Source organism: Tenrec ecaudatus, chromosome 12 (genome assembly GCF_050624435.1).
Source record: "Tenrec ecaudatus isolate mTenEca1 chromosome 12, mTenEca1.hap1, whole genome shotgun sequence".
Taxonomy (NCBI): Eukaryota; Metazoa; Chordata; class Mammalia; order Afrosoricida; family Tenrecidae; genus Tenrec; species Tenrec ecaudatus.
Window position 1 is genome coordinate 56,054,698 of NC_134541.1, and position 16,514 is coordinate 56,071,211.

The window sequence follows — 16,514 nt, forward strand, 5'->3', positions numbered from 1 at the left end:
GATATTATAGAGTAAGCATACAGTTTTTTTTCTGTTTTCTTTTTTTAAACTAAATACTTTTATTGGGGACTCTTACATTTCATCAAAATCCATGCATTGATCCGGTGTGTCAAGCATATTTGCAAATATGTTGCCATCATCATTTTCAAAGAATTCTCTTCCCACTTGAGCCCCTGATATCAGCTCCCCATTTCTTCCCCCATCCTCCCTTCTACACAAGCCCTTCATAAATTATAGATTATTATTTCCATATATTACATCGTCCTCCATCGCCCCTCACCCACGTTTCCATTGTTTGTCCACCTAGGAGGGGGTATAGGTTAATCCTCCTGATCAATTCCCCCTTTCTCCCCCCACCTTCCCCTAATCCTCTTGATATCTCTACTCTGACTGTTGGCCCTGGGGGGGGGGGCGGGGATCTATCCTGGATGCCCAGTGTTTTGAGCTCTTATCTGTACCAGTGTCTATGCTCTGGCCTAGCCAGATTTGTAAGATAGAATTGAGTTAATGATAGTGGGTGAGTGGGTGGGGCAGTAAAAAAATAGAGAAAAGTTTTATGTTTCATCGCTGCTATACTGCTTATTTCTTCGTCGTGACCCCTCTGTAGGGAGATGTCCAATTATCTACAGATGGGCTTTGGGCCTCCACCCCATGCCACCACCACCCCATTCACCTTGGGTATGATTTTGTTCTGGGTCTTAGATGCCTGATGCCTGATCCCAGCGACACCTCATGATCACACAGACTGGTGTGCTTCTTCCATGTGGGCTTCGACGCTTCTCAGCTAAATGGCTGCTTGTTTGTCTTCAAGTCTTTAAGACCCCAGACACCATCAGGTTTCTTCACCACATGTACTTAGGCACCCATTCTGTCTTCAGTGATCGTGTCAGGAAGTTGACCATCATAGAATGTTGGCTTGTTAAAACAAAGTGTTCTTGTGTTGAGGGAGTACTTGGGTAGAGACCCAATGTCCATCTGCCACCTTAATTCTTAACATATAGCTATGAGTACATAGTTCTATTCCCCTTTCATTATATATATTTATATATATACAGGCCTGTATTTAGGCCTCTATAAATTTCCTTTGCCTCCTGGTTCTTTCCTCTATTGCCTTTTATTTTCCTCTTGTCCCACCATCATGTTTGGCCTTCATTCTGGTTTAGTGATTCCTTGCTGCTATATTGCCTTTGATTAAGCCCTACTAGGCAGCCTACACCCTTCTCTCCATTGATTTTAGTTCCCCTGTTGTTCCCTTGTCCCTGGGTTGGTTGCCACCCACGCTTCCCTTCTCCCATTCTTTTCATCTCCAAAATAGGTATGCCACCTCTCTTATCTAGATAGACATGCAGATACATTAATAAGCACAAAAACCTGGCAAAGTCAGATAAAACAACAAAGAAAGTCAAGACCAATAAAATAACAACAACCAAAAAAAAAAAAAAAACCTAATGAAAGCCACTGACAAAAATGGTAAGGCCTATAAATAGTTCAAGGTCTGTTTGTTGGCCTTCACAAGTGTTTTCCAGTCGAGTCTTATGGGGTGCCACACTCTTTCTCCAAAGTCTATTTTTGGTATTCCCCAGGGATTTTATCACTTTGCTCCCCTTGCTGCTCTGTTGCATGCCCTTAGTGTTTCGCCCCACTGTGATGGGGTCAGATTGGGCACAATTCCCGCACTGTGTCTCCAGTATTGTTACCTGCAGCCCTATGGTTTAGTGAGGAACATCATGTCCCGTGGTGGGGCCAACTCTATGGTCCTCCCTGTACACTGTCTGCTCCGAGCAGGAATATCATCCTCAGGGCTTGGTGGGCCAGGATGTCCTCCCATCCCTCTCCATCCCTTTTCATTTCTCCCGTGTGCTCAAATCAGATGCACCCATCGCCACAAGCTGTGGCCCCAATGCTGTCAGACGAAATGCATTCTTCTTGGGGGTGGGGAGGGGGTTGTCTACATCGTTGGGATTGGGGCCGGCCCCACAAATCTCTCAGTTGGCTCCCTGGTACATGCCGGTTTGTTGTATTCATGTCTTGGCACATAGGGTTGAAACCTGGCCTCTCCGTTTTAAGCTTTTGATTATGAACCGGGTAAAGGTTTACCAAGCAGATAATTAGTTTTCCATTCATCAACTCAGGCACATTCTACTTCATCTCATTCATTGCAATCTCCTCAGTGCAACTCCATTCATTCCACCTCCTCCCTGTTCCTCCACTTCCACTTCCATCCTAACCCTGCTACCTTTGTCGTTGGACAAATGCTGCCCTATTGACCCCAATCGGTTGGTGATTCTGAGAAGTATGTACCTCCCTAGTGTTATGGTTCACTTTATAAATCTGTCCATTGTTTGGCTGAAAATTGAACCAAGGTGGTGGGGGCAGGGTCTTCAGACCTGAAGGGAAACAAAGGGCCTTAGTCTCCAGAGACCCACCAATCTCGACTGAACTAGTACACCTGGTCTTTTGAAAGGATTGCTCTCTTTTTTCTACCTTTTCTCCCACCCTACGCAGGATCTTCTCGTGTGATCCCTTTCAGAACAGTGGAGAGGGATAGCTGGGTACCATCTACTCCGGCGTCAGCGTGGCAGAGAATGATGGCGTTCGTAAATTAGACTAAATATTCCCAAGTGGCGTCAGTGTTCACCACTCTTCTTTCCCTGGACAAAGAAAGACCATAGTTCTCCTCAGATGGCCACTCATGAACTTCTAAGATTCCACAAAGTAGGGCATCGGATACTGCCATTGTGAAATATGGTGTGATATTGACACTATGGTCCTGAGTCCCTAGGCCCAGCGACCCACTTCCTCGAGGTTTTTGGTTATGCCTAAGAAGTTTTAATAACATTTATCCCTGTATGCACCATCATCAAAGTCATGGATATATTTCCAGCAAGGGAAAAGACAATATTCTATCAAACCACTACATATTTGTGAGTAGAATCTCCCTCCTACACTCAGCCTGCTTGTCCATCTATGCATCTACCTGTAGATCACCATTCCTGGAGGAATGTGCATAATTGCTTGCCAGGTATATTAGAGGATTGTTTATGTATTCACCTCTGTTGCTTTTAACTCTTGAACTCCTCCCAGTTTCTTACCTTTCTCCATCTTTTTTTTTTTTTTTGCCAAACTCTTTTTTGGTGTTTATTGTTTTCCCCTTCATTCAAGTTAACATGTGTCTACCTTTGAGTTAATGACTTACCTTCCCCCATCTTCAACCCCTCGTAACCACTATAGAATGTGTGTGTGTGTGTGTTTAAACCTTTCCTAAACGTTTTATAATAGTAATCTCATACTATCTTTGTTCTTTAGTGACTGACTAATTTAATTCAACATAATGTCCTCTAGGTTCATCCCATGTTATGAAGTGTCTCCCAGATTCATGGCTATTCTTTAATGTTATTTAACATATACATATGTTATATACAGATTCCACTGTGTATGTATATATCAGAGTTTGTTCATTTTGCCATTAATGGACACTTTTGTTTCCATCTTTTTGTTGGTATGAATAATGTTCCCGTGAACATGAGTATTCACATATCTAATCAAGTCACGATGCTTAATTCTCTAGGACATAGACCGAGTAGAGGCGTCCTGGGTCATACAGTATTGCTATTCCCAACATTGTGAAGAAGCACTCCACCACGATCCCCCGTGGTTCAACTATCGTATAGCCCCATTAAAAGTAGATAAGGGCGCAGTCTCGCTGCACCCTAACCAGCATTTGTTGTTTTCAGAGGGTTGGTTTTGTTTGTTTGTTTTGTTTTTATTTTGCTATGAATGCTGGGGTGCGATTATATTTCACGATTGTTTTGATTTTCATCTTTAATGATTGCAAGCATTTCTTCATATCTGTGTTGGCAACCTTTGATGTCGTCTTTGATGAAGTGTCTGTTCATGCTCCCTGTCCTTTTTTTAATTGGGTTATTTGTCACTTTCTTCTTGAAGTGTTGCAGTTTTCAAAATTAATCCCTTGTCTGATATGTCATTGCCAGAATTTCCCCAGTGTGGTCTCTCTTTTTACTCTTTTGGTGAAATCTTTTGATACATCTATATGTTTACTTTTTCAGAGGCCCCAACTGTCTATTTTGTCTCCCACAGTCTGAATGTCTTCAGTTATGTTTGGTGGTTTATTTATGCCATGTATTTGGTCCCGTAAGTTGTTCCTATTCTTCCAACGATAACCTTTGTAGTTATAAGCTAAGTATATATTTGTTTCTTCTTACCCTACATTATTAAATATATTAGGTTTATAGTCATATTATAATACCGAAGAATCATGTAAAAATGCTAAGTAAATTACGTTTTTTTCTTATTGTTTTCATTATTACTCTTGTGATTCTGGAAGTTTGGTTGGTAGAGTGGACTACACATTGAGCTGCTACCTACAGGGCCAGCAGTTCAAAGCCATGCGGCATTCCAAGGAACGCTCCGGGGGAGAAGATGCAGCTGTCTTCAAATTGTCCATAAAACTTTAAAGTCTCAGAAATGCAAAGGGCCAGCTGGACCATATCCTACAGAGTCCTATGCATCCGGATCAACCTGATGTCAGTGTCTTTTATCCATTTCTAGATGAATGCTAACATTAGAATGATTTCCTTATTTGACTAGAATTGATTAACCATAATCATGCAGGGAAAATGTGGGACAATGCTAAAGCTGGAATAGAATCCTGATGCGTCCAGTTATAGCCCATTGTCTCTTAGGAAGCCCTGGAAGTAGAGGTCAGATCTAAAGAAGGTCAAAAGTCTCTGCGATGCAGCCAGCTGAGTTCAGAGGCCAACAGGGAAGAAGCACACCAGCGTGGGTGACCCAAGGATAAATAATAAAATCCAAAGGAGAGAGTGTTATCCAAGCTTAAATTGTGCAGACCTGATTTGCAGAAGACAGTAGATGACATTGGGAAGCCAAAATCCATCTTCAGGGTCCTACATGGATTAAGTCTCTGAAGGGATATGTATATCCTTGCTATCAGACAGAGAATATTGTAAACGTGATCATGCTAGATGGAATTAGGTTGTAATGTGATGCCTGATCATCTGATCTCCCTTTTGACAAATTTTACATTTGTTCTAGTTTTTAATACTACCTGTTTAAGACCAGGATGGGTAAAGCTGTAGAGATAGTAATTGGATTAGGAGATTATTGGGGGCATGGGAGGCTAGATGGAAATGGGGAGCTAAGAATGAAATACAAGAGGGAAGAAAATGTCGAACTGAATGTAGAGATGGTTATACAACTCTTTTTAATATTACTGAACTATGAAAGTACATGATATGTGAACCATATGTCAATAAAATATTAAAATATATTTTCAAAAGTTTTCTGTGTGGTGAAATAATAGGAGAAAACTTAGTAAAAATGAACCAATTTTTTCTTACCTTCTTGATATAAGGCATGTAGGCTGGGTCTTTGTTATAGGAGCCATATTCATTCTCTACCTGCACAGCAATAATGGGTCCCCCGTGTTTATACTGAAAGAAGAAATAAACAATCAGAAGCTGCATTTGTAGAGGGAACTGGCAGTTCAAACCCACCAGCCACTGCATGGAGGAAAGTTGAGGCTGTCTGCTCCTGTACATAGTTTCGGCCTAAGGAATCCTATCTCGGGCTACAATGAGTCAGAACCAAGTAGATAGCAGTGGTTTGGATTTTGACTGGATAACTAATTACTAACAAAATGTCCCACTTGATAACAATAGTCTCAAAGCGTCTGGCATTCAGTTTCTGTTTTTAAGAGTGCTTCGGGGCCATGGTCCTTGTGTGACCTTCCTTCTCCACTGTTGTCATGGATAACTCTACCACCCACCTACTACCACAACCTGCTGCTGAACCACAATCTGTGCTTGCACAACTCCAGTCATTACACCTTGTCTGGAAAATGTAGGCTAATGACTTCCTAGACTCTTGCTTCCCACAAGATCAGGGTTGGCAGAATAAATCAATGAAAACACAGGCTACCTACTTGAATTTTATTTTCAGAAAAACAATAATTATTATTTCATCAAAGTATGTCCGATGATTAGGGACATACTTATACAAAAATTATTATGCATTGCTTATCTAAAATTCAAATTTAACTGGGAATTCTGTGTTTTATCTGACAACCTTCTCCAGGATCAGATCCTTCCCTTTGATCTCTGTGTAGTATGAACATGTATAGTGTGAACACTGGCTCAAAGGTAATTTCTATAAACAAACTTATTTTTTCTGAATGTACTAAATTGGTAATGTGATTCTTTTGGGTGTTGCATAAACAACTGTGTGAGTTTTTCTCAATCCTGCTTTTGCTGTGCTTACGACTATTTCATGCGTGATGCTGAGAGATTGCCCTCAAAATTTCATTTTACCAGATAGGTTTTGGAAGATAAATTCATGCCATCCAGCATCTTTTTGGCCACAAGGGAATGTCCCCAGCCTCACTGCTGGCTTCAGGAACCATGTATGATGGCTCTCTGTGGTCACTAAGCCATAGTGCCAAGGGACAAGCACTACTGTCAATATCCTGCCTAGCTGCTTTCTATGAAGCAATACAAGTCCTGGTGTCACCTGACCTCTACGCCGCACATTGTTCAACTGCACACACTTCTCCACAACAGCATAACTCACAGGTCTCCTCAAGTACAAACAGGCCTTCAAACCAGTTCTTCCAGGTTCGGTCATGGCCAAGGAAATTAAACTGGGGCAGACCAAAATTTGTAAAATGTGAAAATCACAAGTCAGCACCCTGCTAGAAACAAGTTTCCTCTCAGGAAACAAGAGCAGTGTATAGGTTACATAGTGACATAGGACCTTGATAAGCAGAGTCTGAAACAACTGTGTCCTGCCCAGCTCAAAAATGGTGGCTGACCACATAGCTTTGCACCTCTTACTGTGCACAGGGCTGGCAATAACCCAGCCTTCTACATCAGAGGTGGGCAATGTCCTGCCGCGGCCAGCAGAAGGCCCTTGAAATCATCAATGCTAGCCTCACCAAAGCCCATTAGGGTGAGTTAATTAATTGTTTGACCAGCATGGCTCAAGAATGATGTTATAATTAACCAAATGGCCCTTGGTAGAAAAAGGTTCCCCACCCCCATCCTACATCAAGTTGCTCAAGAGCTCCCTTTACCTATTCCGCGTCTCCCTTTCTAAAACGTCAAGCTTCCATGTTCCCGTTCGGATGACTGTTCCAGGCACCCACATTTTGCAAACACCAGTCCGTCCTGCTTCCAGTTCCATTGTCACTGATGAAACCAGGTGGACTGCTTTCAAGTCCCGATTGTAAATCATGAGACTAGCAATAATCACTCAGTGTTGAAGAACACTGTGACCCCCTTGGCCTGAGAGCCCAAGACTATCTATTAGACCAGTGGCCTCAACCTGTGGGAAGCGACCCCTTTGGGGATCGAATTACCGTTTCACAGGGGTCACCTGATTCATAACAGTAGCAAAATTACAGTTATGAAGTAGCAACTAAAATAATTTTATGGTTGGGGGGGTCACCACCACATGAGGAGCTGTCTTAAAAGGTTGCGGCATTAGGAAGGTTGAGACCACTGTATTGGACTAGATCTTACCATCAGAAAGGCAGGCAAAGGAGGAAGGAGTGAGTTTGTTCTTACCTGGAGGGGCACCACCCTGGACATGAGGTGATCAAAGTAATGGTCCGTGGCCTTGGTGAAGCCCTTGTATGTGGTTCTCAGCTTCATGCCAGGGTCTTGGAGTAGCCAGCTGGGAGGGAGAAGTGAAGAGAGGGAGCTTTACTGTCTGTGACTTGGTTGAAGCCAGGCCATACTGAAATAAAATAGAGCAGCTGCAGATTGGTTGCCAGCAGCTCTTTCCAAACAGGGGATGCTGGGATTGTTCCAAACCTGCCAGAGCATGAGGCCACATAGCCCTCGGCCTCCGCTCACCACTGTGTCCCTACTGAGGGATTCCAGAGCCAGCAGGAATGGTCATGCCACTTCATAGCTATAGGGAAGGGCTACCGGGCTGAGTGAGAAATAAAACTCTTTGGGGGAACCAGCCCAAAAGATTCCATTCCATTGACTTGGTAACCTTCTTTCAGGAGAATGGCACCCAAGGCCAGAAACCGTTGGGGACAGAGAAGAACATAAACTTTGCCTGCCTGCCATCTCCTGGGAAAACAGGTGTTAGCTTGGGACTAAGAGATGCGACTCTGCTGTCCTGCTTCCCAAGGGTCCCGAAACTTGGACTGGTGGGACGCATGCACTTGTACCGCCCCACCAGCTAGGGAGAGCTGACTGCAAAGGAGCAATGGGCAAGAAGATGAGGGGGTTGTTGATGTTGCTGTTGTTTTGAAATCAACTGAATGTTGTCGTCAAGACATTTTCCTTTCTGTTTGAAATTCTCAGAAAGCTATTCTATTTAACAGAAATGCTCCTCTTGCCTTGGTCTGGAAGTTTTGAACAGGATCTGAGAGCATCAATTTCTACCACAAAAAAATGGATGGGGACAGAGTACCTTCCTCCGTGTCTACCTCCCAGAAGATAGTTTCACTTTCTCACTGGGCTTCAGCATCCTGCCTGCGCTCTAGTGTCCCCAGCCTCCTCCCTGGGTCAGTGTCCCACGTGCCTGCGCCAGTTTAGTGGCACTTTGGCAATGTGTCCACAGGTAGCAAAGGCTGTGTGTGATAATGTGCTTCTAAACCAGGACTGTTAAATCCTGTCCTCCGCTGTGATTTTCCCATCAGAGCTCAAGGAAACCTCTGACACAGGTGCATCACTTTCTAATGCACAGGTCAGGGGCTCTCTCGGGCCAGCTCTGAGGGTACCTGCACTTCACAGAGACGAGGTCGAGCAGGAATACGCCTGCCGTGCCCCTGGGAAGGGCTGTGTCTTGCTGGAACAGAGAAGAAAACAAGTGGCACTGTGCCACTGTGCTGTGAGAGGCCACGCCCCCAGGAGCGCACACACACCAGGGACGGCTTTCTGCCCTCCTGAGAGCGGCCTCGCCATCTGGTGCTCTACGAAGACAAGGAAGACTTCGATGTCAGCAGGAAGCACGGTTGCTTGAACAACGACTGATGATTCTTGTCCAGATTTCTATTCCCACGGCAGATTGTTGTACTAACCTCAGCTAGTACTACACCAACGATAGTAAATTAAGGCCTGAGATTGGAAGACCCTACCCTAATGGGTTTTCTGTACGTACTTAAAAATAAACTCGAGCTTTTATTTTTAAGAATGCTGGTAATGTACCTGAGAAATCGATGAGGCAAGTTATATTTTTCCTACTTCATGAAAGGAGAAAGTGGGGTTCTAGCAAAGTTCACTGATGCCCCCCAAGGTCCAACTCAAGAGAACCCTGATGGAATAACAGGCCTTGGAGGGGCCAGCTCTTCCCCCGGCTGCTTGTCATATCGAGGGTGTGGGGAGGTATTTTTACTGGGTAGAAGTTATCACACCATTTGAAATTAACCTTGTTGCATTCTACTTATTCTGTAGGGGGGAAAAATCCAGGACAGACTGAAATCATGTGTTTTAAAAATACAACCGACCTAATTGTGTGACTAGTATTTTGCAGAACACGAGACCATGGTTTGAGGCCTCTCCCAGCCCTGCTCACCTGGGTAATCCCCCAAGGTCAATCTCACTGCAGATGTAGGGCCCTGGACGCAGAATCACCCACAGTCCAAGCTCTGCGGCCATCCAGATGAAGGCCCTAAGGAGGAAGACAGTGTCAGTGACGCTAAGGACAATCCAAGTTAAAGTTGTGGGGCGGAGGGAAGTCACGTCAGAGGAGGGAAGAATTACACTCAGCATGGGACACAGGGCTCAGGACAGAGAATGTAGAGACAGAGCTGTTAGCTCCTCCCCTCCCACCTCCCCTAGTTTCTCAACCAGTGACAAGGTTAGTGGAATGATGCAGCCCTCTCACTAGCTGAGTGGGGAGCCTAAAGAAGGGAAATCCCTGCACAGGTCCAGGTGGGGGGCCAAGGACAGATTCAGTGAGGGTGCCAGTACAGTCAAAGCAATGAAATTGACCCCTCGCCTCCGCTCCTCTCCCAGTCAGGTAACGGGCCCACGCTGCACCCAGACCTCCACCAGAGGCCTTGGGCAGCCTCTGTGGGTACAGTAAGACGTGTGAGCACAGAGAGGCAGGCCTGCTCCACCAGTGGCCATGAGGGTCCACTGGAGAGTGATTTCAGGTCAGAGACTTTCTGCGCCTCCTGAGAAGATGGCTTCCGAATCTGTCTCTTCCAGTAACGCTTCATTGTTCCTCAGGAATCCCAGATAACCAGCAGAAGTAACAATACCTACTCTAGGTCCAGGTTCCCCGAGAAGTCAAATTTGCCTCTTTCTGGCTCATGGAGGTTCCACGGAACATAGCTGCAACAGAAATAGAATTACAGGCATGAGCTTTCATTGATGCCACTTCATTTCCTAAATTGCTTTCTTCGTCCCTAAGACCCCTTCTCTTTCAGCCTTGACCACGACCCATCTGTCAGCTTGTCATACTGTTCTGGTTTGTGCATAACTGCAATGCTGGAAACGGTGCCACTGGGATCCCCAAACCAGCAGACATGGGGGGCAGATGTCAGCAGAGCTTCCAGACTGAGACAGCCCAGGAATCAAGGCCTGATAGTCTACTGCCCCAAACCAATCACTGAAAACACTAGAGCATTGTCCACCACAGTGCAGGAAGACAAGCCTACACAATGGACTCAAGACTTTGCTGTATTACAGATGAGGTGGCCAGGAGTTACAGCCAACTCAGAAGAAACTAACAAGGGGCAGGTTCCTGGTGTCAAAATTGTCTTAGAGAAAGGGGAGGATGCTGACCAGATTTGAATGAAGGACAGACATACTGAGTCTGAGGTTGTATCCCATGATTACAGGTTAGCTTTCTCTCCAACAAGTAAGTTCATTGGAAAATAAGTAAAAGGTAGAGGGAGAAACTCTCATGTAATCTTTAAATCTTAAACTAAAGAGATCTCCTGGGGTCTTCTTAAAAATCACACAATAGTTTTGCTTAATTACCTTGAGCATGGTGCTCTTTTAAGATCCACCTATATTGACAACAGCAGCTGAAAAGGATTATACGGAAGCTTAAGGGACAGTAAATTTACGTCACTGGGGGAGGTACAATTCAGACAAGGAGGATGGGTATGACTGCACCACTCAAAGAATGAGGTCAGTGTCATGGGATTGTGTATGTAGAAACTTACATTGGTGTATGTTATTCTGCTCTATAAAAGGAGTCTGATTGGGATTGTGGGTTAGGCATGGAGATAATTGCAAGGTTGATAGTTCAAACCCATGAGCCACTCTGTGGGAGAAAGACGAGGCGCTCTGCTCCTGTAAGGCTGTGCCAGCTCAGAAACCCAACATAGGATCATTATGCAATGGAATTGACTCTATGGCAGTTGGTTTAGGGTCTTAGGGGTTTTATTTTGTTTTGTTTGGGGCTTTTGCTATGTTTATTCTCAACAGCAAGAAAATAATAATTTTTTAATAAGAGGAAAGCCCAGGTATCAGTCCTGTTTTTAAGTGAAGCATACATGATTTCCACAGTCCACACAAAATGGAGATTCTAACTCTTAAAAAAAAAAAAGGATTGGGCTCCTAACAACAAGCTTGGTGGTTCAAACCCACCAGCTGCTTCTCAGGAGACACCTGAGGCTATCCTACTCCTCTAAAACTTACAGCCTCAGACCCCTTCTTAAGATCCCTGGGGGCCCTCTTGAAGGCAGCAGGTAGGCAATGAAAGAGGCAATCAGGAAGTGTAAGGTCCTGAAGGGACCTAACTCAGGAAGAAGAAAATGTGAGTTCACATCTGACACAAGTGATGACCGCTGCTCCACTACCCGTCCCTCCCCTGGGCCTCCAGTTGAGCCCTGTCCACTGCAGAAAAGGTGCATCGATGAAAGGAGTGATGGATTTCTTGCTTCCAACTAAAACTCAAGAGATTCATGTAAGCAAACACAGACTGTCTGGCTTTTATAAAGCAAATTGCTGATCCTGCAATAGTCCTACAATACCCTTTCAGGAGTCCTATAAGGTGTTACTATAACCCCAGTATCAGAATTAAATAAATGGATCCTGAAAGTCATGTTTCTGAAAGGTTATCCTCACCTCACTGTCCTCCCCACCCGCCCCCCCCCCCAAAAAAAAACCCACTGCCATGGAGTTGATTTTGACTCAGAGCAACCCAATGTAGAGTTTCCAAGGCTAAACTTCAATGGAAGTAGATGGTGAAGCAGACAGCACCTTTCGCCAATGGAGCAGCTGAGGGATTTGAACTACTAACCTGTGGTTAGCAGCCCAGTATCTAAGCCATGGTACCACACAATTATGTCAACCATGTCATCACAGCTCAAACACCCTTCTAACATGTAATATGATAGAATGAACTGTTTGAGTCCTTGTGTAGTACTTTATCCATTGAGGGGTTTTGAAAACCAATCATGATTGTGCATTCACCTTCTACAGACCTAAAGTGCTTCAAAGTGGTTTGGGAAAAATGAATGAAAAGGCTGTGGAATTTTTCCAGGAACAATTTTATACCCCCTCGCATAATTACCCTTGTTTCTGTTTCTTTCTCTCTTTTTAAAAATCATTTTATTGGGGATTCTTACAACTCTTGCTACAAACCATACATCAATTGTATGCAGCATATTCGTACATATATCCCATCACTCTTTTCTAGACATTTACTCTCCATTGAACCCTTGGGATCAGCTCCTCCTTTTTTCCCTCCCTCTTCTCCCTCCCAGCCCTCAGGGGCCCCTGATAGATGGTAGATTGTTCATTATTTTCAATTGTTTCTTTAGACTTTACAGGCACTTGACACTTTTATTGTGTCTATTGATCTGGAGTTCTGGGAGGGTCAGGAGAGAGAATTCTTATTCATCTTATTCATCAGATTTAAGCTTATTCCAACTGGAGTTCTGGGAGGGTCAGGAGAGAGGATTCTTATTCATAAGATTTAAGCTAATTCCAACTCCATTGTAATCTCCTCCCAAAACTCAGCCAAGGCTTCCATAAAGAGGTTATTGGGCTTAGGATCTGAGAGGGCTCATTTTCCCCCAAACACAACTGGGATTGCCATTTAAAAGGATCTGGCCTCTGGGCCCTGTTTGGCCACTAGGGCTGGCGGACTAGGGCTAGGGCCAGCACTCACGTGGTGAGGGTGTTCAAGCCACAGGCTTTAAGCTTCAGCAAACGATCTTTCCAGTACTGTCGGGGCACCCGGAAGTAGTGCACGGAGCCACCGAAGATCCAGAAGGCGGAGCCCTCCAGCAGGAAATCCTGGTCTTTTGTCTGCAGCCCTAGCTGGCGACGTCTTAGCCATGGAGGCATCAAATTGTGCCAATCCAACCTGTAAAGGGAAGATAGAGCCAGTAGTGACCAAGCCCATCAGCAGGGAGAGGGCCCAGAGAGGAGATGGACATCTCTTCTCCTGTGTAAGCCCCAAGCCTGTATTGTAAAGAGCACCTGCTTCTAAGGTGTTCCAGGGAAACTCCCCACCCTCCAACTTAGCCAAACCTTAGGCGGAGTCTTTCTTCAGCATCAGTCATGGGCCTAAGCCCTACTGCAGGGGAAGAGCAAGCTGAAGTTGCAGTCAGGAACAAGACAAACACAATTTTCAACATGAAGGTATGGGTGCTAAAAGGAAAGAGGATGAGATGAGGTCACACTGATATTGGAAGATGGCACCCAGCATGCTGAGGGGCTGCCTTCTGTCCTCAGTTAGAGAGGAGCAGGTGGCACAAAGTTGGCACAATATTGGCTGACTCTTGGGTGATGTATTAGAAGAGAATCTACTTTTATGAACCACCTCATAATCACAGTTGTCCAATCCATGGTATATATAACACAAAGGACTAGAAGCAACATCAGTCAAATCCCTAGGTCTTAATTGTCTTCTAAAGATCAAGTGTTAGCTGTCTAAGACAAGCCCAGCATGACTGACAGCTAGCTCCACCTGGGAATACTGGAATCATTCTTGTCCACTGGAAAAGCAGCTTTTGATTTCTCTTGGGTGGAGTAAGAAAATTCCCATCAGGTGGGTCGTATGATCTACTTCTACAGCTCCCTCTCTTCTCTCCAGGAGTACAATGTGGTTCTAGAAGAGACTATGCCACTATCCAAAAAGAGTGAAGGAAGGAAATGCAGCAGAGGAAGTCAGGAGCCCAGAAGTTTCCAGTTAAGAAATTTAAGGAAGTCAAGAGAAGAGCATGCGTGACCATGGGGCAAAAGCTAATTCAAGTGGGTGATTTGCTTGTTCCTCAGCTAATTTCCTGAGAGCTTCTGATGTTAAAAGGTAAAAACCAGCCTGGGATGTTCTACAGACGATAGTTCCCTACACGACTTACAGTTTTCAATGAACTTTATCACACTGGCTGGAATTAAATCACTGAGGGATCATTTTGGTAAAAGCTCAACTACTATTCCCTCAATCGGTATGAATACACACTGTTCAGTATGATGGTCTCCCAGAAGAAACAGATGTGCATAACCCAGATATGACCAAAACTTCTAGATTCTTACTCCCACACTACCAAAATATTCTTCCAAACTAGACCTGTTATGGTCCTTCTGAGTTCTCATACACATAGCCATCTCCATCGTATTGCACACCGGCTGAAAGTCAGTGTTACAATGCTGAGACAGAAACATATACAAGGAATCACCAGGGCCAGCCTTATGGCAGTGCACCTCCACAGATGCTCAGAGTCCCCCAAACTGGGTTCATGCTCTGCTGTCACAATCATCAAATTCTTGATACTTTTTAAACAAGAAGTCATGCATTTTTATTTCCTACTGAGTCCCACAAAAGATGTAGCTGGTCTTAGAGATGGTCAAGGGCAGTAGCCAAAAATATACAGAAAATTTTGTTGTTGTTGTTGTTGTTGCTCTTCTTCTTCTTCTTCTTCTTCTTCTTCTTCTTCTTCGTCTTCTTCATGTTAGGTGCCATTGAGTAAGTTCCGGATCAAGATAAAGGCATGTACAACAGAGCCAAACATTGCCTGGTCCTCTGCCATCCTCACAATTGTTCTGTTTGAGCCCATTGTTGCAGCCACTGTGTCCATCCCTCTTGGCAAGAGCCTTCCTCATTTTCATCCCCCCTCTACTTTAACTAGCAGGATGTGCTTCTCTAGGGGCAAGTCTCCCCTGGAAACACACGCAAAGTATATGAGACAAAGTTTCACCATTTTCATCTCGAAGGAGTATTCTGGCTGTACTTCCTCCAAGACTGATGTGTTTGTTCTTTTGGTAGTCGATGGAACTTTCAGTATTCTTCTCCAGCACCATAATTCAAACCCATGATTCTTCTTCAGTCTTCCTTATTCAATGTCCGACTTTCACATGCAGATGAGGCCATTGAAAATACCATGGCTTGGGTCAGGCTCCCCTTAGTCTTCAAAGTCACATCCTTGTCATTTGATCTCTTGACTATTACTTCCATGAGCATTGATTGTAGATCCAAGCAAGATGAACTCCTCGACAGCTTCCAGCTTATCTCCCGTGATGATGTTACCTATTGGTCCAGTTGTGGGAATACTGGTTTTCTTTACACTGCTTGATAATCCATACTGAAAACTGCAATCCTTGATCTTCGTCAGAAAGTGCTTCAAGTCCTCCTCACTTTCAGCAATCAAAGTAATATCATCTGCATACTGAAGGTTGTTAATAAACCCTCTTCCAATCCTGATTCCAAATTCTTCTTCATATAATCTAGCTCCTCTGATTATTTTTTCAGCATATAGGCCAAATAAATATGGTGAGAAGATACAACCCTGACACACTCTTCTCCTGATTTTAAGCCATGCCCTATTCCCTTGTCCTCTTCCCAAAACTTCCCCTTGATCTGTGTGTATCTTCCAAATGAGCACAATGAAGTATTCTATAATTCCCATTATCCTGGGGTCTTAATGGCTTGAAGATAAACAAGCAGCCGTCTAGCTGAGACGCAACAAAGCCCACATGGAAGAAGCACACCAGCCTGTGTGATCATGAGGTGTCAATGCGATTACGTATCAGGCATCTAAGACCCAGAACAAAATCATACCCAATATGAATGGGGGGTGGGGTGGGGCATGGAGTGGAGAGCCAGTGCCCATCTGTAGGCAATTGTATATCCCCTCACAGAGGGGTAACGGGGAAGACATGAGCCACCCGGGGTGCAATACAGCACTGATGAAATTCACAACTTTCCTGTAATTCTTTAATGCTTCCTTCCCCCCACTCAATTCTACCTTACAAACCAGATTAGACCAGAACATGCACACTGCTACAGATAAGAGCCCGCAACACAGGGAATCCAGGATAGATAAACCCCTCAGGGCAAACAACGGATAGAGGTACCAGGAGGATTGGGGGAGGGTGGGGGGAGGAAGGGGGAATCAATCACAAGGATCAACATATAACCCCCTCCTAGGGGGACGAATAGCAGAAAAGTGGGTGAGGGGCAACGGAGGTCAGTGTAAAATATGGAAACAATAATCTAGAACTTATCAAGGGCTCGTGAGGGAGGGTAGGCAGGGAAGGGAAGTGGAAGAAATGGAG

At 44.5% G+C, this 16,514-nt stretch overlaps 1 protein-coding gene across 1 annotated transcript in view; it reads right to left on the reverse strand.

Annotated features, from left to right (window-relative positions):
* The window catches only part of GLB1L2 (galactosidase beta 1 like 2), a 48,046-nt gene that overhangs the window by 19,472 nt on the left and 12,060 nt on the right, over positions 1-16,514 (reverse strand). Inside the window, exons 2-6 of the mRNA XM_075527990.1 lie at positions 13,126-13,323; positions 10,263-10,331; positions 9,568-9,663; positions 7,602-7,710; positions 5,379-5,471 (exon numbers count right to left, since the gene is read on the reverse strand). Of these exons, the coding sequence (XP_075384105.1) occupies positions 5,379-5,471; positions 7,602-7,710; positions 9,568-9,663; positions 10,263-10,331; positions 13,126-13,323 (565 nt within the window). The remainder of the gene's footprint in view (positions 1-5,378; positions 5,472-7,601; positions 7,711-9,567; positions 9,664-10,262; positions 10,332-13,125; positions 13,324-16,514) is intronic.